Genomic DNA, 24,924 nt, shown 5'->3' with positions numbered 1-24,924 from the left:
TTTCTGACCTTCAGAGCCACATTCAGCTTAGAGAGAGGGTCGCGAGCCACATCCAGCTCCCACCTCCTTCAAAGTAGTGTCAACCAAAGCCCCAATTACAGGTATAATGATATCCAAAGCATTTCCACAGAAATCACTCCAGAGCAGTATTCTCACAACACACTGTCACATCCAGCTTTGAGCACCTCTTCTAAGAGGTAGTACAAACCTCCAGCGTACCATCCCTAACCCCTAGACCAGTAGATGTGCATCCAGATCTGCAATTCTGTGCAGGGCTACTCACAAAATTCACCATTTTGAGATGTGCTCTTTACACCTTTTTGCTAGATTTGGACCTAATGCATCAAGCTGGCAGACGTGTGGCTCCCGAGCTACAGGATGGGGAGCCCTGCCCTATACAAAGGATAGAGTATATCTTACTGACTGCTGGCGATCACAGCACTGAGACTCTTAGGGGTCCTAAGAGAGCGTGCATTTGTTAGAAAGAAGAGCGCTGTGATTCGCCTTCTCCTTCAGTCCCATAAAAGATGATGCAGCACGAATCTCTGCTCCATTCATGACGGGGCTGCAGGACCCCGATATTGGGATCGCTGGTACTTTCTGTGGTCTGACTTCTAGCAATCAGCACTGTGGATAGGGGGTGACTTGTTATTTTTGGAATACCCCTTCAAGTGCCAGGGTGACGCAAACAGATCAACAAAATCATCTAATGGGGCAGGAAAATCCAGGGTTGTGTTCATTTGCTTTCAGACTCTTGCAGTCACAGCGGAGTGGAATATCGGTGTTCAGGATACGGCTGTGATCCTCATTTTATATTAATATTCATCACATAAAGAACAAACAATCTCCTGCAGCAAAAGCCTCACCTGTCCCCGCAATCCAGCACTTGTGGTAGTAAAGTTCACCTCGGTGACAATGGAGGAGGCGTCCGGGGGTATGACCGGATTCGGATTACGTGTTGCCAGAAATAAGCGGAATTCTTCATTATAGTCTATGGTTTTCTCCCCAATCTGGACCACATATCGGGGGCCTGTGGAAATAACATTGGATGTTGTTACTTAACACTATGTGAGGGGTTATTGTAAAGAATAATGAAATGCTGGATATTTCCTATACTACCAGGGTCTCCCCCAGATTACCAGACATCTGAGTAAGGTCTATACATTCACCTGGATATTTCGGTCTCGTACTTACGTATGTCAATAATTGGTGCCTCCACTAATTCTGAAGCAAACTGCAAGAATGATATAGAGGATGATGCGGAGCTCAGAGATATAACGCTTTATAGGATATATTACACTATCTTCAATTAAAAAGCTTTATAAAGACTGTCAAGACTCAAAGCCTTTGAGTCCAGCCTCTGTCACCATGAATAGTAAAGCCTGTGAGTCCAGCCTCTGTCACCATGAATAGTAAAGCCTTTGAGTCCAGCCTCTGTCACCATGAATAGTAAAGCCTGTGAGTCCAGCCTCTGTCACCATGAATAGTAAAGCCTGTGAGTCCAGCCTCTGTCACCATGAATAGTAAAGCCTGCGAGTCCAGCCTCTGTCACCATGAATAGTAAAGCCTGTGAGTCCAGCCTCTGTCACCATGAATAGTAAAGCCTGTGAGTCCAGTCTCTGTCACCATGAATAGTAAAGCCTGTGAGTCCAGCCTCTGTCACCATGAATAGTAAAGCCTGTGAGTCCAGCCTCTGTCACCCATGTATAGTAAAGCCTGTGAGTCCAGCCTCTGTCACCCATGTATAGTAAAGCCTGTGAGTCCAGCCTCTGTCACCATGAATAGTAAAGCCTGTGAGTCCAGCCTCTGTCACCATGAATAGTAAAGCCTGTGAGTCCAGCCTCTGTCACCCATGTATAGTAAAGCCTGTGAGTCCAGCCTCTGTCACCATGAATAGTAAAGCCTGTGAGTCCAGCCTCTGTCACCCATGTATAGTAAAGCCTGTGAGTCCAGCCTCTGTCACCCATGTATAGTAAAGCCTGTGAGTCCAGCCTCTGTCACCATGAATAGTAAAGCCTGTGAGTCCAGCCTCTGTCACCATGAATAGTAAAGCCTGTGAGTCCAGCCTCTGTCACCCATGTATAGTAAAGCCTGTGAGTCCAGCCTCTGTCACCATGAATAGTAAAGCCTGTGAGTCCAGCCTCTGTCACCCATGTATAGTAAAGCCTGTGAGTCCAGCCTCTGTCACCCATGTATAGTAAAAGCTGTGAGTCCAGCATCTGCCATCCATGTATAGTAAAAGCCTGTGAGTCCAGCCTCTACCCCCATGTATAGTAAAGCCTGTGAGTCCAGCATCTGCCATCCATGTATAGTAAAGCCTGTGAGTCCAGCCTCTGTCATCCATGTATAGTAAAGCCTGTGAGTCCAGCATCTGCCATCCATATACAGTAAAGCCTGTGAGTCCAGCATCTGTTGATCATGTATAGTAAAGCCTGTGAGTCCAGCATCTGCCACCCATGTATAGTAAAGGCTGTGAGTCCAGCCTCTGCCACACATGTATAGTAAAGCCTGTGAGTCCAGCATCTGCCATCCATGTATAGCAAAGCCTGTGAGCCCAGCCTCTTCCACCCATGTATAGTAAAGCCTGAGTCCAGCCTCTACCGCCCATGTAAAGAAAAGCCTGTGAGTCCAGCCTCTACCGCCCATGTATAGTAAAGCCTGTGAGTCCAGCCTCTGCCGATCATGTATAGTAAAGGCTGTGAGTCCAGCCTCTGCCGACCATGTATAGTAAAAGCTGTGAGTCCAGCCTCTGCCACCCATGTATAGTAAAGGCTGTGAGTCCAGCCTCTGCCGCCCATGTATAGTAATGGCTGTGAGTCCAACTTCTACCACCCATGTATAGTAAAGCCTGTAAGTCCAGCCTCTACCGCCCATGTATAGTAAAGCCTGTGAGTCCAGGCACTGCCACCCATGTATAGTAAAGCCTGTGAGTCCAGCCTCTACCGCCCATGTATAGTAAAGCCTGTGAGTCCAGCCTCTACCGCCCATGTATAGTAAAAGCTGCGAGTCCAGCCTCTACCACCCATGTATAGTAAAGGCTGTGAGTCCAGCCTCTGTCACCCATGTATAGTAAAGGCTGTGAGTCCAGCCTCTGTCACCCATGTATAGTAAAGCCTGTGAGTCCAGCCTCTGCCACCCATGTATAGTAAAGCCTGTGAGTCCAGCATCTGTCACCCATGTATAGTAAAGGCTGTGAGTCCAGCTTCTACCACCCATGTATAGTAAAGGCTGTGAGTCCAGCATCTGTCACCCATATATAGTAAAGCCTGTGAGTCCAGCCTCTGCCGATCATGTATAGTAAAGCCTGTGAGTCCAGCATCTGTCACCCATGTATAGTAAAGCCTGTGAGTCCAGCATCTGTCACCCATGTATAGTAAAGCCTGTGAGTCCAGCATCTGTCACTCATGTATAGTAAAGCCTGTGAGTCCAGGCTCTGCCACCTATGTATAGTAAAGCCTGTGAGTCCAGGCTCTGCCACCCAGGTATAGTAAAGCCTGTGAGTCCAGCCTCTACCGCCCATGTATAGTAAAAGCTGTGAGTCCAGCCTCTGCCGACCATGTATAGTAAAAGCTGTGAGTCCAGCCTCTGCCACCCATGTATAGTAAAGGCTGTGAGTCCAGCCTCTGTCACCCATGTATAGTAAAGCCTGTGAGTCCAGCCTCTGCCACCCATGTATAGTAAAGCCTGTGAGTCCAGCATCTGTCACCCATGTATAGTAAAGCCTGTGAGTCCAGCATCTGTCACCCATATATAGTAAAGCCTGTGAGTCCAGCATCTGTCACCCATGTATAGTAAAGCCTGTGAGTCCAGCCTCTGTCTCCCATGTATAGTAAAGCCTGTGAGTCCAGCCTCTGCCACCCATGTATAGTAAAGCCTGTGAGTCCAGCATCTGTCACCCATGTATAGTAAAGCCTGTGAGTCCAGCATCTGTCACCCATGTATAGTAAAGCCTGTGATTCCAGCCTCTACCGCCCATGTATAGTAAAGCCTGTGAGTCCAGCCTCTACCGCCCATGTATAGTAAAAGCTGTGAGTCCAGCCTCTGCCGACGATGTATAGTAAAAGCTGTGAGTCCAGCCTCTGCCACCCATGTATAGTAAAGGCTGTGAGTCCAGCCTCTGTCACCCATGTATAGTAAAGCCTGTGAGTCCAGCCTCTGCCACCCATGTATAGTAAAGCCTGTGAGTCCAGCATCTGTCACCCATGTATAGTAAAGGCTGTGAGTCCAGCATTTGTCACCCATATATAGTAAAGCCTGTGAGTCCAGCATCTGTCACCCATGTATAGTAAAGCCTGTGAGTCCAGCATCTGTCACCCATGTATAGTAAAGCCTGTGAGTCCAGCATCTGCCACCCAGGTATAGTAAAGCCTGTGAGTCCAGCCTCTACCGCCCATGTAAAGTAAAAGCTGTGAGTCCAGCCTCTGCCGACCATGTATAGTAAAAGCTGTGAGTCCAGCCTCTGCCACCCATGTATAGTAAAGGCTGTGAGTCCAGCCTCTGTCACCCATGTATAGTAAAGCCTGTGAGTCCAGCCTCTGCCACCCATGTATAGTAAAGCCTGTGAGTCCAGCATCTGTCACCCATGTATAGTAAAGCCTGTGAGTCCAGCCTCTGCCACCCATGTATAGTAAAGCCTGTGAGTCCAGCATCTGTCACCCATGTATAGTAAAGGCTGTGAGTCCAGCATCTGTCACCCATATATAGTAAAGCCTGTGAGTCCAGCATCTGTCACCCATGTATAGTAAAGCCTGTGAGTCCAGCATCTGTCACCCATATATAGTAAAGCCTGTGAGTCCAGCATCTGTCACCCTTGTATAGTAAAGCCTGTGAGTCCAGCATCTGTCACCCATGTATAGTAAAGCCTGTGAGTCCAGCATCTGTCACCCATGTATAGTAAAGCCTGTAAGTCCAGCCTCTACCGCCCATGTATAGTAAAGCCTGTGAGTCCAGGCTCTACCGCCCATGTATAGTAAAGCCTGTGAGTCCAGCCTCTACCGCCCATGTATAGTAAAAGCTGTGAGTCCAGCCTCTGCCGACCATGTATAGTAAAAGCTGTGAGTCCAGCCTCTGCCACCCATGTATAGTAAAGGCTGTGAGTCCAGCCTCTGTCACCCATGTATAGTAAAGCCTGTGAGTCCAGCATCTGTCACCCATGTATAGTAAAGGCTGTGAGTCCAGCATCTGTCACCCATATATAGTAAAGCCTGTGAGTCCAGCATCTGTCACCCATGTATAGTAAAGCCTGTGAGTCCAGCATCTGTCACCCATGTATAGTAAAGCCTGTGAGTCCAGCATCTGCCACCCAGGTATAGTAAAGCCTGTGAGTCCAGCCTCTACCGCCCATGTAAAGTAAAAGCTGTGAGTCCAGCCTCTGCCGACCATGTATAGTAAAAGCTGTGAGTCCAGCCTCTGCCACCCATGTATAGTAAAGCCTGTGAGTCCAGCCTCTACCGCCCATGTATAGTAAAGCCTGTGAGTCCAGGCTCTGCCACCCATGTATAGTAAAGCCTGTGAGTCCAGCCTCTACCGCCCATGTATAGTAAAGCCTGTGAGTCCAGCCTCTACCGCCCATGTATAGTAAAAGCTGTGAGTCCAGCCTCTGCCACCCATGTATAGTAAAGGCTGTGAGTCCAGCCTCTGTCACCCATGTATAGTAAAGGCTGTGAGTCCAGCATCTGTCACCCATGTATAGTAAAGGCTGTGAGTCCAGCATCTGTCACCCATGTATAGTAAAGGCTGTGAGTCCAGCTTCTACCACCCATGTATAGTAAAGGCTGTGAGTCCAGCATCTGTCACCCATATATAGTAAAGCCTGTGAGTCCAGCATCTGTCACCCATGTATAGTAAAGCCTGTGAGTCCAGCATCTGTCACCCATGTATAGTAAAGCCTGTGAGTCCAGCATCTGTCACTCATGTATAGTAAAGCCTGTGAGTCCAGGCTCTGCCACCTATGTATAGTAAAGCCTGTGAGTCCAGGCTCTGCCACCCAGGTATAGTAAAGCCTGTGAGTCCAGCCTCTACCGCCCATGTACAGTAAAAGCTGTGAGTCCAGCCTCTGCCGACCATGTATAGTAAAAGCTGTGAGTCCAGCCTCTGCCACCCATGTATAGTAAAGGCTGTGAGTCCAGCCTCTGCCACCCATGTATAGTAAAGGCTGTGAGTCCAGCATCTGTCACCCATGTATAGTAAAGCCTGTGAGTCCAGCATCTGTCACCCATGTATAGTAAAGCCTGTGAGTCCAGCATCTGTCACCCATGTATAGTAAAGCCTGTGAGTCCAGCATCTGTCACCCATGTATAGTAAAGCCTGTGAGTCCAGCATCTGTCACCCATGTATAGTAAAGCCTGTGAGTCCAGCATCTGTCACCCATGTATAGTAAAGCCTGTGAGTCCAGCATCTGTCACCCATGTATAGTAAAGCCTGTGAATCCAGCATCTGTCACCCATGTATAGTAAAGGCTGTGAGTCCAGCATCTGTCACGCATGTATAGTAAAGCCTGTGAGTCCAGCTTCAACCCCCCACTCATGAAGGATGCCTGCGAGTCCAGTTTCTCCCATCACTCATGCAAACCTTCCCACCATTCCGGATGCAGCAGGACTGTCAAAACTTTGGAGATCTGTCTCAGGAGGTCAGGGAGGGGTATGTACCAATTTCAGGTGCATCAACATGCTCCAAACACACTTACAGTTGAATATAATGGTGGAGAAGGGAGCGAACAGGCCCTTCCGCCATCGGTCAGAATATGTAGAGTCTTAAGGTCCTGCTAGGACCTTTGGGTTGAGTGTCCTACTTAGTTAATGTGTTTTAGCAGCAGAGAAGAGGAGCAGGTCACAGGCAGGGTGTCTATGTGTTCATGCTGCATAGCTGTGTGTTCATGCTGCATAGCTGTGTGTTCATGATGCATAGCTGTGTGTTCATGATGCATAGCTGTGTGTTCATGATGCATAGCTGTGTGTTCATGATGCATAGCTGTGTGTTCATGATGCATAGCTGTGTGTTCATGATGCATAGCTGTGTGTTCATGATGCATAGCTGTGTGTTCATGATGCATAGCTGTGTGTTCATGCTGCATAGCTGTGTGTTCATGATGCATAGCTGTGTGTTCATGCTGCATAGCTGTGTGTTCATGATGCATAGCTGTGTGTTCATGATGCATAGCTGTGTGTTCATGATGCATAGCTGTGTGTTCATGATGCATAGCTGTGTGTTCATGCTGCATAGCTGTGTGTTCATGATGCATAGCTGTGTGTTCATGCTGCATAGCTGTGTGTTCATGATGCATAGCTGTGTGTTCATGATGCATAGCTGTGTGTTCATGATGCATAGCTGTGTGTTCATGCTGCATAGCTGTGTGTTCATGATGCATAGCTGTGTGTTCATGATGCATAGCTGTGTGTTCATGATGCATAGCTGTGTGTTCATGATGCATAGCTGTGTGTTCATGCTGCATAGCTGTGTGTTCATGATGCATAGCTGTGTGTTCATGATGCATAGCTGTGTGTTCATGCTGCATAGCTGTGTGTTCATGCTGCATAGCTGTGTATTCATGCTGCATAGCTGTGTGTTCATGATGCATAGCTGTGTGGGTAGATGTAGCAGAGTTCTATGAGTGTTGACGTAGCAGAGCTGTGCGTGTTGAGATAGCAGAGCTATATGTGTTGATGCAGCAGAGCTGTGGGTCTACTGATGTGGTTGTACAACAATGTGTGTCCATCTTCCCTGTTATTTAAAGTTGGGATCTATGTTAGAAATCCAGTGAGTCCGGTTTCCCTGCTCACTCATTAAAGGGAATCTGTCCCCAGGTTATTGCCACCAAATCTGAAAGCTGCATAATGTAAAGATAGAGACCCTTATTCCAGTGATGTGTCACTTACTGTTAATCACAGTTCTGTCAGCAGGTGATTATCACTAGAGGACTAGTAAAACTGCTGCCATGTAGTCCACCATATTCATGAGCTCTGAATAACTCCGCCCCCACCCATAACTTTCTGGCAATGCACAGAGTACACAGAAAGCAACCAATCAGTGTTGTGGGTGGGGTTATACATAGCTCAGCATTCAGAGAACTAGCGCCAGATTAAACAGTGATTTTATCAAAATAGCCACAAACAGCTCAGTAAGTGACATTGCTGGAATCCGGGTCTCTGCCGTTACATCATGCTACTCTCAGATGGAGTAGCAAAACCCTGGTGACATATGGGCTTTAAGGAAGCCTGTGAGTTTTGCTGCTTCCCTGCTCACTCATGAAAGGAAGCTGTGAGTCCAATTATCTCACCCACTTCAGCCTGTGGGTCCTACTTGGCCCACAACTCAAAAAAACAGCATGAGTCCTGCTTTCCTGCTCCCTCAGGAAGAAAGTGAGAGTCCTGCTTTCCTGCTCCCTCAGGAAGAAAGTGAGAGTCCTGCTTCCCTGCCCATTTCAGCATGTGAGTCCTGCTTCTCCTTCTCACTCATAAATCCTACTTGTCCTATATCAACAGACCAACAAAAGAAAAAGGCCTGTATGTCCGACTTCCTCATCTCACAGAGAAAGCCCATTATCAGTCCTGTTTTCTCAGAATACTGTCACGAGTGTGTCCCGCCGAGCCGGGAGATCTGCAGGTAGAGGATCACTGCGTATTGTCAATAACAGATCTTCCATTTAACCTATGTGTTTGGATTCCATTATAAATGAATTTGGCTTCTTTTGGCGCTGAAGAAGTTAACGACCCTTTCTATACTGGTCAGAAACTTGCAGCTCCATTTTCAGCTGCTTCTGATCTGGTCATTACCTCTCCCTATAAAACCTGGTCAGACCCTCTCTGTCCAGCCCTTGAAAGCTGTGCTTCCTAGCTCTTAGGAGACGCTGTGCTGAATAGGAGTTTGTTTTTGCTATTGGAGATTCGTCCTTCTGTGCTGTGTGCTAAAGCTAAGTAGTTGACGTCTGGAGTTGTTGTAGTAGTGGTCCTGAGGTTTGCGGTAGTATGTGTGTGTGTCCCTGTTCGCATTTAGTTTATTCCTCCCTGTCCCTATCCTCCTCACTATTGTTGGTGAGTGTTTTGTATGATAGATATATATATATATATATATATATATATATATATATATATCTATTGTATGATAGAGGTTTTCTGTTATCCCTGTTTAGTCTGTGTGCCTGGTTTACCTTTCATTTCTGCCCCATGTCTCATGGAGTGTGAGAGGGGACAGATCAGGGTTTTTACAGGAGCATAGTAGAGTCGGAGACTCAGGCCTCTCTACCTTTAAGAGTACCCCCAAGGACAGGGATAGTTAGGGTCCCAGCTAGAGGGACAGTTTGAGGCCGCTCTTTCTTACTGTAGAGTGTTACAGTATGACAAATACACACAAAATCTAAAGTAGTTGTCTGGCCTTAGGGTACAAGTCTGAAGTCACGCTATGTGACTGCAGACTTGTGAATCCTTACAGTGCGCACAGTGTCAGGATTCGCCAGGACGGGAGATTGGTAAAAAAGCATATGCTCATGTTTGGTTTTTTTATATATTTTGGAAACATGTCAAAACACTTAAATTTACTGATGACCTTTTATTTTTATATGGAAATATTTGTTAAAGTAGTGATCTCAGGACAAACACTGACATACTGCTAGGCTATGCTATCAAAGCCCAATATCCAACTGGTATGCCCCATGCTTAGTTGGCAGATTATAGTCAACAGCCGACCATATGGCACTAGGATTAGGCAGAATGGAGCCGTCTGGAGGCAAAAAGTGACACGGTCCTTTCTTACTGACTCACTGCACCAGAGCCTAGTAATCGGAGGAGATCACAAAGGTCACGCCTGTCCTGACACAACCCCTTTAAGTTTAGTTTCTCATTGCATTATCAAATAAAGGAAAAAATTGCGATTGAATAGTGAGCTATTGTATTCTTCAATACATCTGGATCCCGGCAGACATCCTTCAGTGGCGGAGAGACAGATGTTGATGGCCTCAATAGACAATTATTAATCATGGGACACTTTCCACTTCACCCTATTTATCAGCGATGGGTGCAGGATGTGACAGAAGATCTCCTATAGCTGTGGACTTACCCTGAGCAATAAGATCTTTCCTAAGTATTGGATACAGCACCGGCTCCACTCCATCCATCTCCTGGATAATAAGTGTCTTGCCAAAGCGGACAGCGAGCTCAAGAGCCGTAATGAAGTTTGCATCCTGCGCGCACATAAAACACAACATAAGTTCCAGCTTTGTGATCTGGCGGCTGACAGTAAATTGCCGACATGCATGAATAAAACAGAGCAAAAAAAAAAAGCTGAAGCTGGGAAATGTGCGAGACCCAGCGCTGATCGCGAGCCGTTCAGCCGACGGATCAGATAAAACCAGAAAAAGATTTCTAAATCTGGGAAACTAAACGCTAATGGCGGCAGCTCGGCACGCGTCATCTCAAAGGGAAACGGGCTGCCAAATAACGCCTACCTTTACTTTCTGGGCCTCATACATCCCTTATAGCAGATCTTTCCAATTCTACCTGCTTCATTCTCCGAGCCAAAACATTTTTTTTTTACTCGCTTATTTTTATGCTTAAGGTCTATTTTTCATTTTCACATTATTTTTTTTTCAAAGTGTTAGTTTATATTTTAAAGATTTTTTTTTCTGATTTTTTTTTAGATCAATAAAACAAAATTCATTTTTAAATGCTTTTTTTTTTTTAAATATTGATCTGAATTATTTTTTTTCAATTAAACTTATGGAGTTTATGTTTAAATCTTTTTTTTCTATACCATTTCTATTTTTTTTTTCAATTTAAATTAATTTTTTAGTTTATTTTTTTTAAAAGTTTTTCTGCATTACTGTATTTTTCAGATTATTTTCTTCAATTACATTGACTCATGACTATTCATAAACATGAGTTTTTTTGTTTCTTTTTTTTTTTTTTCAGTGAAACGTATGAGTTTACGTTTAAACCTTTTTCTTCTGTATTATTTTTAGTTTATTTTTTCTCAATTATTTATTTTACTCACTTATATAGCGCCATTAATTCCATAGCGCTTTACATTCATCATCATCACTGTCCCCGATGGGGCTCACTATCTAGATTCCCTAGCAGTATGTCTTTGGAATGTGGGAGGAAACCAGAGAACTCGGAGGAAACCCACGCAAACACGGGGAGAACATACAAACTCCTTGCAGATGTTGTCCATGGTGGGATTTGAGCTCAGGACTCCAGCGCTGCAAGGCTGCAGTGCTATCCACTGAGCCACCATACAGTGCTAACCACTGAGCCAACATACAGTGCTAACCACTGAGCCACCATACAGTGCTAACCACTGAGCCACCGTACAGTGCTAACCACTGAGCCACCGTACAGTGCTAACCACTGAGCCAGCATACAGAGCTAACCACTGAGCCAGCATACAGTGCTAACCACTGAGCCAGCATACATTGCTAACCACTGAGCCACCATACAGTGCTAACCACTGAGCCACCATACAGAGCTAACCACTGAGCCAGCATACAGAGCTAACCACTGAGCCAGCATACAGTGCCAACCACTGAGCCACCATACAGTGCTAACCACTGAGCCACCATACAGTGCCAACCACTGAGCCAACATACAGTGCCAACCACTGAGCCACCATAGAGTGCTAACCACTGAGCCACCATACAGTGCCAACCACTGAGCCAACATACAGTGCTAACCACTGAGCCACCATACAGTGCCAACCACTGAGCCAACATACAGTGCTAACCACTGAGCCACCATACAGTGCCAACCACTGAGCCACCATACAGTGCTAACCACTGAGCCACCATACAGTGCTAACCACTGAGCCACCATACAGTGCCAACCACTGAGCCACCATACAGTGCTAACCACTGAGCCACCCTAATTACATTAATTTCTGAATGTATTATTTTCAACTTCCAGTCTAATGAAATAGCAAAGACTGCAGCTGACTAGTGACCATTCATTGGCTGCAGCCGGCACGGGACAATAGTCACGTCACCCTCTAGGAACAGCAGTGCCGCTGGCATGGTGCCAGTCCAGGAGGGGAGCAACTACTTTACTAATACTTGTGATCTTTAAGCGGGGGCAGTGCTCTCAGGGTTATTATGCAAAACAGCCTAAAGACACGCCCCCGAGGATCCTGTGAGCAACGCCTCCTTTGTTAAGACCATAAAAAGTAGTAATAAATAAAAAGACTCATATCTAGAAATGTATGGAGGGTTTGAAAAAAGAAATAATAAAAAAAAGAAGGGGCCAAGGCCTCATACAGTAATTACAGCATTTAGTAGTTATGGATCCTGTACACAGAATGATACACAAAAGCATAGGCTAGAGTCCAGAGCCAGACCCTGATATGTTCAGATGGACTTCTTCATCCACCCTGGATTACCTGCTGATTAATGACTTCCAGACGAGACTCCTTCAAATGTGTCTTCAACCATTCTGTGGCTTGAGAAGACGGGTCAATCAAAAATGGACAGACCTGACTCTGGTGAAGAAACAGATGTATGTTTAGATTAGAACTGAAGAATAGATAGATGATTGATAGATCGGGGATACAATTTTGGGACTGATAAGCATCCTGGTCGATTCTCCGCATGCAGCACGGTGCTAATTGGGCCTTCTAGCATCTGTCAATCATCAACTTCTTGTACATCCAGGGGACATAACATAGGAATAGCTTAATGCACAATTCAACGAAAAGAAGCTTCAGAAATGCTATTTTACAAAATATCTAAGTAATTACTAAAACAAGTCAAGGCGGCAGATTTTTTATTTTTTTTGCTTTCTGGCTCAGTTCATTTCCACATTGAGATGATCGATGCCGATGATGCCACGACCCCGCACAGATGCAGAGACACGTGGACGAGTTTTTGGTGATTCCTACCAACGTAGGTGTGTGGGGTCCCACTGTCACCGGCACAGGAAACTATAACAGTAAAATGAGCGGCACAGGATGGCTCAGATCGGTCAGATTTGTAATATCTTTAGGTTTTTTTTTCCCACCGGTGACTTTAATGGGGAGGAAAATGCAGGTCACGACAATGTGGTTTTCCTCAAGGCAAATGTGGGAGTATAGACGAGCGTATGAAAAATCAGCAATGTCCATTTTTTTACGTCAGTGCGCGAACCGATTTCATACATCTACATTAAAAAAAAAATGTACATAATCAAATACAGTTTCCCCAGTTAAAGGGAATCTTATGTTCCGACGAACCTTCCTAACCCGTCTATATCCAGGTCATAGGAATCCGAATAACAGGACGCCTTGATATCTGCGATCTGATGTCTTATTCCAGAGAAATCCACGTTTTTGCTAAGGCTACGTTCACACTAGCGTCGTACGACGCATGTCGTAATGCGTCGTTTTGGAGAAAAAAACGCATCCTGCAAAATTGCTTGCAGGATGCGTTTTTTCTCCATAGACTAACATTAGCGACGCATTGCAACGCTTTGCCACACGTCGCAACCGTCGTGCGACGGTTGCGTCGTGTTGCGTCAGACCGTCGAACCCAAAAAAACGTTGCATGTAACGTTTTTTGGTGCGTCGTGTCCGCCATTTCCGACCACGCATGTGCGGCCGGAACTCCGCCCCCACCTCCCCGCAGCTCAGAATGGGGCAGCAGGTGCGTTGAAAAACTGCATTCGCTGCCCCCGTTGTGCAGCGCTTTCACAGTATGCGTCGGTACGTCGCATTGCGACGTGTGTCGTACGACGCTAGTGTGAAAGTAGCCTAATAGAATCTGCCTCCATTGCTCCATGTAGATCAGGAGAGTGGACTGTCAGTCGTTACATGTCTCACACTGGTAACGCCCCCTGAGATCTGTGTCCGGCCCATAGATCTTAACATCTCATTTGCATATGAGAATTAGATGTCCTCTGCTGCACTCCAGTAAAGTATTGTAGATCTTTGCACCTTTTGAGTGTTTTCATTGCTGGTTTGTTTTTGTTTTTTACATTCTGCCATGAGTGGCTTTATTTCTGTACTATAATATAGCATTATACAATTGCCCCGATTCATCAGCTACGTTGTTTTTGTCTTGCGGTAATCGTTTACTTTTTTTTTGCATCAAATTCTCCGAAGGTGCTCTTTATTTTCTAGTCTTTTACCTTTTGTTGTGCTTCAAAAGAGCAAAAAAGTGATCAGATCCTTTAAAACATTTTATGTCCTTCTTTAATGGCGCCAAAAAAGTTAGACAAAATTTTGAGTACTGGAGTACAACAGCGCAAAAATAGTGAAATATTTCAAAAACTCAAAAAATGACGAATTGGGCTACAACATCTGGATAGGGAAAACCACGGCCGCGTTGGCAAGAGAAAAACAGCGGCTGAAACAAAGGAAAGTTCTGTGCACGTCGGACTGTTAGAAAGTGCTATCTCTTGCAGTCCCATAGACCATGAATGGAGCGGAGGATCGTGTGCACGAGATCTGCAGAGCCATGTTCTAGATCGTGGGGGAATCCTGCAGATTCCAGCAATCAATATGCTATCATATTGGTAGAGAATAACGTATACAAGGTGTACAACCGTCTTAGGACCCCCTCTAATGACATAAGTAATTTGTGAAGTCCCCACTGCTGGAACCACTCAAACAGGGGTCCACAGCTCGGTGATCAACGTCATTAGTGGGAGCGCGTTATTCCTTATAATACAGACCTCAGCTGCTGCAGAACTGCGTTTCCAAAAGGTACAAAACACATCCGTGTCCACCATTGGCTGATAGGAGATGCCCTCAAGCTTTTTATTAAAAATATGAAGATGTTCTGCAGCAGAGGCTGACCCAGAATAATACAGAAGTGATCTGGGAAAGCCTGAAATACGCGTCTAAGCAGCGCCGCTCATCTCGGTCTGATCTGATGGGTATATACAGCAAGAAGAGACATGATGATAGGGAATAATAGGAGATCAGAAAGATGTCGGAAGGGTTAACACGGTGCAAGACAAAAAATACAGATAGAAGACAATAGAAGACAATCACCACAGAGCAGAGGCATGATTTGCACAAGTCAGCCATCGTAATAGAAGATTCATGGCCGAAAGTGTTGAAATTGTTCCAGAAATTGAGTATTTCTCCCAGAAAATGATTCCAATTACACATGTTTTGTAATATACATGTTTATCTCCTTTGTGTGTATTGGAACAACACGTAAAAAACAGAAAAAATATAGGTGATTTGGACATAATTTCACACAAAACCCCAAAAATGGGCAGGACCAAATTTTCTTGGTACCCTCAACTTAATATTTGGTTGCATACCCCTTGGAATAAATAACTGCAATCTATCACTTCCTATAACCATGTACAAACCTCTCAACACCTCTCAGCTGGAATTTCGGACCACTCTTCTTTTGTAAACTGCTCCAGGTCTCTCATATTTGTAGGCGCCTTCTCCAAACAGCAATTTTAAGATCTCTCCACAGGTGATCAATGGGATTTAGATCCGGACTCATTGCTGCCACTTCAGAACTCTCCAGCGCTATGTTTCCATCCATTTCTAGGGGCTTCTTGAAGTATGTTTAGGGTCATTGCCCTGCTGGAAGTCCCATGACCTAGCACACAATCCCAGCTTTCTGACAATGAACACTATTTATTTTATGATGCCTTGCACACAATCAAGGCACTCACTGCCAGAGGCAGCAAAACAACCCCAAAAACATCTTTGAACCTCCACCATATTTGACTGTAGGCACTGTGTTCTTTTCTTTGCAGGCCTCAATCCATTTTCAGTAAACAGCAGAATGATGTGCTTTACCAAAAAGCTCTATGTTAATCTTATCTGTCCACAAAAAGCTTACCCATAAGGATTTTAGCTTACTCACGCCCATTTTGGCAAACTGCAGACTAGATTTTTTATTTCTTGCTGCCAGCAGTGGAGTCCTCCTGGGTCTCCTTCATTTCATTTCATTTAAATGTCGACGGATAGTTCGCACGGACACTGATGCACCCTGAGCCTGCAGGACAGCTTGAATTTCTTTGGAACTTGATTGGGGGCTGCTTATCCACCATCCGGACTATCCTGCGTTGCAAACTTGTATTAATTATTCTCTCCTGTCCACCTCCAGGGACATTAGCTACAGTGCCATGGGTTATAAACTTCTTGATTATGTTGAGCACTGTGGACAAACGAACATCAAAATATCTGGAGATGAACTTGAGAACCAAAATTGTTGTACAATATCAACAATCTCAAGGTTACAAGTCTTCAGACAGTTCTCTTCTTCCCTTTCTGATCTCCATGATTAGTGTGGCACACACAAACAATGCAAAGATTGAGTCAACTTCTCCCTTTTTATCTGATGACAGATGCGATTTTCATATTGCCCACACCTGTTACTTGCCACGGGTGAGTTTGAACGAGCATCACATGCTTGAAACAAAGATATTTACCCACATTTTTAGAAAGGTGCCAACAATTTTTCAGGCCATTTTGGGGGGTTTTGTTTGCAATGGTGTCCAATTTGCCTTTTTTCTTAGTTTTCTGTGTTGTTCCAATACACACAAAGGAAATAAACGTGTGCATAACAAAACATGTGTAACTGCAATAATTATCTGGAAGAAATACTTCATTTTCTGAAATAACTTTAAAGGTTGCCATGACTATATATATTATTTTGCATGTATGTATACATCCCATTCACATGACACCTGGTGTGTCGGGTCGATCCGATGTCCCTGGTGCTGATCACTTATTTACCGGCGGCAGCCTACAGAGATCTTGTCTACACCAGTGTGGAATGACAGTCTCCTAGGCAGATAGCAGATATATAAGCAATCACACCTTCCACAGGACAGGAGCAAGAAAGGACTGGTGCAAATCATTCATTTAGAAGTATTACCACCAATTTTACAACCAAGTCTTAAGGATTATTGTTAGGGCTGGATTCACACACAGCGTTCTGTAGCGTTTTCAACAGTATTTTTTTAATCAAAAAACAATGGGGTCGGATATTACTTCAAATTCCATAGAATTTTTTTTAATTTATATTTTTTTTTCTTTAGCGGCATCTTTTTCTTTTAATCCTCTCTCTCACTCTTGGGCGATTTTCCAGTTTTGCCCCTTTGTATTTTTCTTAACCCATCTTTCAAAAAAGCTTTAACTTTTATTTTTCTGGGGGCAGGTTGTTGTTTTTTTTTTTTGTGGGACAAGATGTAGTTGTTGAATGACGCCAATCATACCGGAAAATGGGAAAAAAAAGAAGAAAAAAAAAGCTCCCGAGTGTGATATAATGGAGATTAAAAAAAAAACCATAATGCGGCCATAGTTTTTTGAGTTTTTGCACAAGTAGTTAGGAAAAAAATGAGAACCTTGTACACTCACGTATAATGTATATATGAATACATATACGGTAAATTTCTGAGACCTGTAACAATTTTGTCTTTTCATAAATGGAGTGGTGTGAGGGCTTGTTACTTAGTGGCGAGGTGACTGTTTAATTTCCCCCGTATCGGGGTACATACGACTTTATGCTCCGTACCCTGGCGTCGGACGTGTGGCGTACGTATGCGAGTGGCATGATCTGGGTCTGATGAGTTTTCTGACTTTTCTATAGTGCTTCATACATGGCAAGAAAAATAATAATTTATGGCTTTTTTTTTTTTTTACTAATTTGCTTGAAAAAATGCTGACAAAATTGTGTGTGTGTGAAGGAGCCCTAAATAATAGAGGTCGATAGATGAGGAGTCCAAAAACTTCAGGAAAGGAGAGAAGTGAGGGAGGCCGGAGTGATCACAATCTTACCGATGGTTTCAAAGAACAGATCTAAATCGGCGAAACGTAAATGTGTAAATGGAAAAACACAGAAAAATGGTCAAAAATCAAAAATACAAACAGGAGATGATTATGGCTTTATCTGTGAGATGACAACAATTGGAGACATTCCGAGCAGATTGATGACCAGACACATTAGGCATTTGTCTAAAGATCCCACCGGTAACACCCAAAGGTCTCACAATGTCCCCCACCAAACACTTTAGGTCAGAGGATTGGCATACACACACATATCTTTTCTATCCACCCGTAGATGTGGCAGGTGACATATATTTTATATAAAGAGTAACTGCACTTTTATAAAACTTCTCAGAAGTTTTGATAGGTAGGGTCCCGGTGCTAAGACCCCTAATGACTAGAAAAGTAATGGGGTGCGAGTCCTCAGCCGAGAGCTCAGAGATTGAAGAAGCCTCTGGTGTCCACCTTCAGCTTGCTCCCCGTTTTGGCGATACGTGGGGGTCTCAGCACCTTGACCCTCATCAATTTTAACTTTTTTTCAATTAACTTTGACATGTGAAAAGTTTTCTGAAAGAAATGTCACACTTTAAAAAAAAAAATAAAAAAATTGCAACGACAGACTTATTGATGTGTGTCCTTACGGGCAATACAGACATAAGGCTATGTGCACACGTCAGGATTTCTTGCAGAAATTTTCCTGACCAAAACCGGACATTTCTGCCAGAAATCCGCATGCGGTTTTACCGCGATATTGACGCGTTTTTGGTGCGTTTTTTCTCAAATGCATAGAATTGCGGGAAAAACGCAGAAAATCCGCAAAAAATAATGAACATGCTCATTTTTTTACCGCGAAAAAAACGCATCCATGTGCACAAAACTTGCAGAATGCATTCTAAATGATAGAATGCATAATGTATGCGTTTTTAATGAGTTTTTATAGCGTTTTTAGCGTGAAAAAACGCGAAAAAACCTGTACGTGTGCACATAGCCTAAAAAGTGTCCTAAAAGCCCAGAAAAAGGCTCCCCAGTGTCGGCAATGCAAATGGTTTGGCAGACAATGATCCAATTGGTCCCACAAGCTGTTGGGGGGGGAAGGTGGTACCCTGATACATCATGTCAGCAACATGGCGGCAGTGTTGAATGCCAACATCCCGGGAATGTAAGGACGCGACACATCAAGTTGGTAGAGAAATTCACCAGAAAAACAATGGCGTGGTTCATGGTAACATAACTTTTAATCTCTCATTTTATATACAAATTGTCTCTTCAGAAAGGAAGAGGATTAGAGCATGCATGGCTTCTAAGTCTCCTCAATCTGACATGCCAGGCTTGACTTGTCACTCTCCACAAGGAGATAAGTTACCCCTTACACGCCAGTCCAGAGCTTCTCATCTAGCCAAATGAGATCTCATACTTTGCACTGACGAGGGGCAATACCCCCGAAACAATGTCTGCACATTGAGATTCTGGTTTGGATTTTATACCAAGTCATACTGCAAGGCTCGTTAAAGGGTTGATATTGACTTTTAGGATCGCTGATTCCAATAGGTGGTGCTAGATTCTAGTCCTCTTTCTCTCTGAACAGACAGTTGGCATATTTAATTTCCTAGAGTAGTGTGCATGGCTTATAAGTCTCCTCACTCTGACATGCCAGTCTTGGATTGGCACTCGCCACTAGCAGAAACGTTACCACTTAGATCCCAATCTTTAATTTAAAAACAGTGATTTCTCTTCGATAAGGGGAAGCATTATCCCAAGCAGAATCTTGAGTTCGTCCTCTGTCGAGTGATTGGTTTAAGGTCAACAGAGCCTGATTCTCGGATTTTGGCAGAGAGTTTGGCATTTGCGCTGTGGGTCATGGGCGGCCTGTTTGGGGAAATTTGCTGAAAAGACACACGTGCTTCATTCCACAGAAATGAGGATGATCTCAAGACTTTCCATTTGCATAAAAATATATATATATTTTTTTTTATCTTTTGCAATTATTTACAAAATCAGTCAAACAACATCAAACCATTTGTATCAAACAACATCAAACCATTTGCATTGCACTTTTCTCCCGATGGACTGAAAGCAAAGAAAAATAAATGACTTTGGCTCAGCAGAAAATTATGGAAAAAAAAAAAAATTAAAAACATTGCAAACAAGCTATCCATTGACTCCAAACCACAAATGTCATTATTACCTGTAAAATGACCAGCGCGTTCTCCACCGACAGCTCATCGGAGGGCAGACCTTCACTCTTCCAAATCAGTTGTTCGCTTTCCGTCGACAAAAACCTCCTTAAATCAAAAGCTGAAAAAATAGGAAAATCAATACGTGTTCCATTTCTTTAGCTAATGGGCTAGAAACAGAGCGGACTATAAATTAAGTACTCGGTAATTTGCTGTGTACGGTCGTCTGATAATAATCGCCCCCTTATTGTGGGCAGAAACATTAGCTGGAGCTGAGAAAACAGCGTGTATACATGTGTCCTGGCAATGGTTCACTGAATAAAATCATCGCCCTTCGTAAGTCCCTGCAATTGGTACAACGCATGAAAGTCATATGAAATGTGTGAACTTAAAGGGATATTCCGGATCAGACAATACAGGGGATGTTTCGTAGAGAGAATATTCGGAAACTTTTGGGGGGGCAAAGGAGACTATACTGTAGATGAACGCTGCTGCCTCCAGGAGCTGACACTAAGGACTACAGACCAAAGTCGGTTCCTCCTCTGCAGGCTACACCCGACTACTGGCATCAGGCTATTCAGCTCAGTATCACTTTGCAGGCAGATACTGATCAGCAGTCTCCAGGCCTACTTCTGTCAATGGTGGTGGTTTTTTGTTCTAATCTTCTCACGTCTCCTCTAGATAGGGAAAAAGAGCATAATTAGCCAATAATAATCCGTATCTGCTCTAGTCTGGATGGCAGGAACTTTTCCTTGTCCTAACACAGTTAGCGTTCAGGTACTAGCGTGGACACTCCTTGCCACTGGTCTACTGCTCACCCGCCACCCAGATCCAAGCAAATTGCATGGAGAGAAGACCAAGCCGAAAACTCAGACCATGAAATTAAATAAACCTCTTCAGGACAGGAGGATAGATCTTCAAACATCCTGCTGTGTTGAGTTAGGTCCCAGCCCACATCCTCTGTGAATCATGCTCCCTGCAGTCCGATCTGTTTCCCTTTCAGAGATCTTACATGTCCTTTTTCTGACCTTTGTCTTCAAGCCTGCTCTAGAGGTCCTCCTGGTTTTGCCGCCTTTCCGGTTTTTCCCGTGACCTCTGAGGTCCTTACAGAAGAATAGATCTTCCCACATTCCGCCGTGTTGAGTTAGATCCCAGCCCACATCCTCCACAGCGCACTCTCCCTGTAGTCCGATCGGTTTCCCTTTCAGAGATCTTACATGTCCCTTTTCTGACCTTTGTCTTCTGCCCTTCTCTAGAGGTCCTCTTAGTTACGCTGCCTTTCCAGTTTTTCCCGTGACCTCTGCGTTCCTTCTGGTGCTGTGGCTCAAATTTAGTTCTGATGCGGCCAACCCTCTATTCCCTCAGCCAATCATGCTCTCGTGCATGTTTTTCTTTTCGCAGCGGTGTCGGCACTCGTAGTCACGGGGCGGTTCTTGTGACACATGAGCCTGGCGCCCAATCAGCACTGGCGTCACTGTCTCCGCCTTCGAACGAACTGAACATGAAGAGGAGGTCAGAGATCAGCCGCAGCCCTGACTTTCTCTTCATGTGGACAACCCTTTTAAGCTACAAGTCTGCAGTACTCTGTGTGACTGCAGACTTACAGTTAGGCCCAGAAATATTTGCCGCAATTGGATCTTTGTGATTTCAGCTCTGTAAACGATTATTCTGGATATAAAACAAAACCACTGAGATGAAAATGAAGTGGAGACTTTCTGATTTAATTACAGTGGTTGAGCTAAAATATCCTGTAAAATGTATAGGAATGTCAACGATTTTCCTACAAAGCCTCCTCATTCCAGAGGCTCAAAAGTAATTGGAGAAATTAACTTTACCATAAATAAAATATTGATTGTGAATTCTCTAAGGGTCTGAAGTTCGGTCCAGTAGCTCATCCATTGGAAAGGATACGGACCAGAGAAGATATCATGGGTTCCGTCCGGATCCGTGAAGGCTGATCGACTGGTCAGGGCTTTGATTCTAGGTTTCCTGGCAAGCTTGGGGTGACATTAGCCCTCCCCAGAAGATGGGGTACTGTCACGGTTTCATCACTCACTGTGTCCTAGGGAGTTTGCTGGAATGTCAGTATGGTGAGTGGCAGTCCAGTCGTTCAATCTGAGCTGGGGCATGCAGGACTGTCAGTACTTTGATTGACATCAACGCTGCTCAATCAGGACTAGCCTGCGGGCTGTGATTTAACTACACCTTGTCTTGCCCCTCTGTGCTACGAGCCCTCCTGGTATCTTTCTTTGGACCTCCTGACTACCTTGGCCACGAGTGGTGACTCAGTATCACACTAAGACATTGAAAGACCTTCTTCTTCATTTGCGTGGATGCTGTGAAAGGGTTTTTCTTTATCATAGAAAGGATTCTACAATCATCCACCACTGTTGTCTTCCAAATTGTTGATTTGGCCTCACCTAACATTTCTGCTATCTGACAAATTTCTCCTTTTCTTAAGCTTATGGTCTCATTCTCTTCCATTGAGAGCTCCTTTGACCGCATGTTGTGGGTTCACAACAACAGCTTCCAAATGGAAATGCCGCAAGTGGAATCCACTCCAGACCTTTTACCTGCTTAATTAATGATGGATTAATGAGGGAATAGTCCAAGCAGCCCATTAAAGAGCTTTTGAAATTATTGTCCAATTACAGTACTTTCAGTCCCTTTAAAAAAAGGGGCAGGTACATATTGAAGAGCTGTAATTCCTAAACCCTTACTCTAATTAGGATGTGAATTCCCTAAAATTAAAGCTGATAATCTGCATGTTAAACCCATATTGATTACCAAAACTTTATTCAAGATACAGTTATATAAACAGCTAAAAACAGGATTTTTGGTTGCTTACCGTAAAATCTGTTTCTTGAAGCCTCCATTGGGGGACACAGGAACCATGGGGTGTATGCTGCTGCCACTAGGAGGCTGACACTATGCAAATAAAAAAATTAGCTCCTCCTCTGCAGTGTACACCCCACCGACTGGCATTAAACTCTTCAGTTAGTGAGAAAGCAGTAGGAGAAAGAACAAGGTTGAAAAACCATAACCACAAACTTGAGAACTGTAAACGTGAGAACAGTCAGAGAACATATAACAAAAACATTGGGAGGGTGCTGTGTCCCCCAATGGAGGCTTCAAGAAACAGATTTTACGGTAAGCAACCAAAAATCCTGTTTTCTTTATCGCCTCTCATTGGGGGACACAGGAACCATGGGACGTCCCAAAGCAGTCCCAAGGGCGGGAAATACAGACTTCCATCAGGTCAGAGGACTCACCACTGCCGCCTGCAGGATCCTTCTGCCTAGGCTGGCGTCCGCCGATGCGTAGGTATGGACCTTGTAAAATTTGGCGAACGTGTGGATGGAAGACCAAGTTGCCGCTTTGCACAGCTGTAGGGCGGAAGCCCTGTGGTGCACCGCCCAGGAGGCGCCGACTGCCCGGGTAGAGTGAGCCTTAATCCCAGGAGGGGGCACTCTGTTCTTGACCTGGTAAGCCTCCAAGATTGCCATTCTGATCCATCGAGCAATAGTCGCTTTAGAAGCCGGCTGGCCTCTGCGCGTGCCATCAGGAATGACGAAAAAGGAATCCGTCTTCCGGAAAGTGGACGTTCTGTCCAGATAGATCCTCACAGCCCTGACAAGATCCAGCTTGTTCAATGATCGCTCCAGAGGATGAGTCGGAGCTGGACAAAAGGAAGGTAGAACGATGTCCTCGTTGAGGTGGAAGGTGGAAACCACCTTAGGAAGAAAAGAAGGTGGGGGCCGGAAGACCACCTTGTCCTGGTGAATGACCAAAAACGGAGGACGGCAAGACAGGGCCGCCAGCTCGGAAACGCGGCGAATGGACGTGATGGCCACAAGAAAGGCTACCTTCCATGATAAAGCTGATAGAGGAATCTCCCTAAGAGGTTCAAAGGGAGAAACCTTCAGAACGTCCAGTACCAGGTTTAGGTCCCATGCCTCCACAGGGGCCCTGTACGGCGGGACGACGTGGGCTACCCCCTGAAAGAAGGTCTTAACCTGTGGCCGAGAGGCCAAGGTCTTCTGAAAGAGGATGGAAAGCGCAGCGACCTGACCCTTCAGAGAACTAAGAGCCAGGCCCGAATCCAGTCCTGCCTGAAGGAAGGCCAAAAGAGAAGGCAGGGAAAAAACCATAGGCGGAAGGCGGTTGGACTCGCACCACCGGAAGTAGGCCTTCCAGGTGCGGTAGTAGATCCTGGAAGACGAAGGCTTCCGAGCCTGAATCATGGTGTGAATCACCCGGTCCGAAAGGCCCGACGCTCTCAGAACCGCGGTCTCAACAGCCACGCCGTTAAACTGAGCGACCGAGAATTCGGGTGGCAGATCGGACCCTGGGACAGCAGATCGGGCCTGTCTGGAAGGCGCCAGGGAGCGTCCGCGAGAAGGTTGACGAGCTCCGCGAACCAAGCTCTCCTGGGCCAATCCGGGGCGATCAGGATGACCGGCACCCCTTCCGCTTTGATCTTCTTCAACAGTTTGGGAAGTAATGGAAGGGGTGGGAACAGGTAGGGCAGCTCGAACTGTGACCAAGGAATGGCCAGAGCATCGACGCCCACTGCGAGAGGATCGCGGGACCTGGAGACGAACTGCGGAACCTTCCTGTTGACTCGGGACGCCGTGAGATCCACATCCGGAGTTCCCCATCGAAGACAAATCTGATGGAAGACCTCCGGATGTAAGGACCATTCCCCTGCCGCGAGGCCCTCGCGGCTGAGGAAGTCGGCGGCCCAGTTTTCCACGCCGGGGATATGCACCGCGGATATCACCGGAACCGTTGCCTCTGCCCAAAGGAGGATCTTGGATACCTCGGCAAGGGCCAAGGAGCTCCGAGTCCCCCCCTGATGGTTGACATATGCCACAGCCGTGGCGTTGTCCGTCTGGATCCGGACTGGAAGGCCCCTGAGAATCCTTTCCCAGTGGCGGAGGGACAGGAAGATGGCCCGAATTTCGAGGAAGTTGATCGGCAGAGAAGACTCCTGCAGCGACCAGCGGCCCTGGACCGTCAGGTGGCGAAAAACCGCACCCCAGCCGAGCAG

The 24,924-nt window shown here is 45.4% G+C and overlaps 1 protein-coding gene across 1 annotated transcript in view; it reads right to left on the bottom strand.

The window, feature by feature from the left end:
• DYNC2H1 (dynein cytoplasmic 2 heavy chain 1) overlaps positions 1 to 24,924 on the bottom strand; it is a 552,714-nt gene that overhangs the window by 307,359 nt on the left and 220,431 nt on the right. Inside the window, exons 63-66 of the mRNA XM_069759211.1 lie at positions 19,883 to 19,992; positions 12,361 to 12,459; positions 10,051 to 10,174; positions 867 to 1,030 (exon numbers count right to left, since the gene is read on the bottom strand). Coding sequence (XP_069615312.1) covers positions 867 to 1,030; positions 10,051 to 10,174; positions 12,361 to 12,459; positions 19,883 to 19,992 — 497 coding nt within the window. The remainder of the gene's footprint in view (positions 1 to 866; positions 1,031 to 10,050; positions 10,175 to 12,360; positions 12,460 to 19,882; positions 19,993 to 24,924) is intronic.

This window comes from Ranitomeya imitator, chromosome 3 (assembly GCF_032444005.1).
Source record: "Ranitomeya imitator isolate aRanImi1 chromosome 3, aRanImi1.pri, whole genome shotgun sequence".
NCBI lineage: Eukaryota > Metazoa > Chordata > Amphibia > Anura > Dendrobatidae > Ranitomeya > Ranitomeya imitator.
The sequence above is the reverse complement of the archived record's forward strand: the minus strand, read 5'-3'. Positions and strand labels throughout refer to the sequence as shown.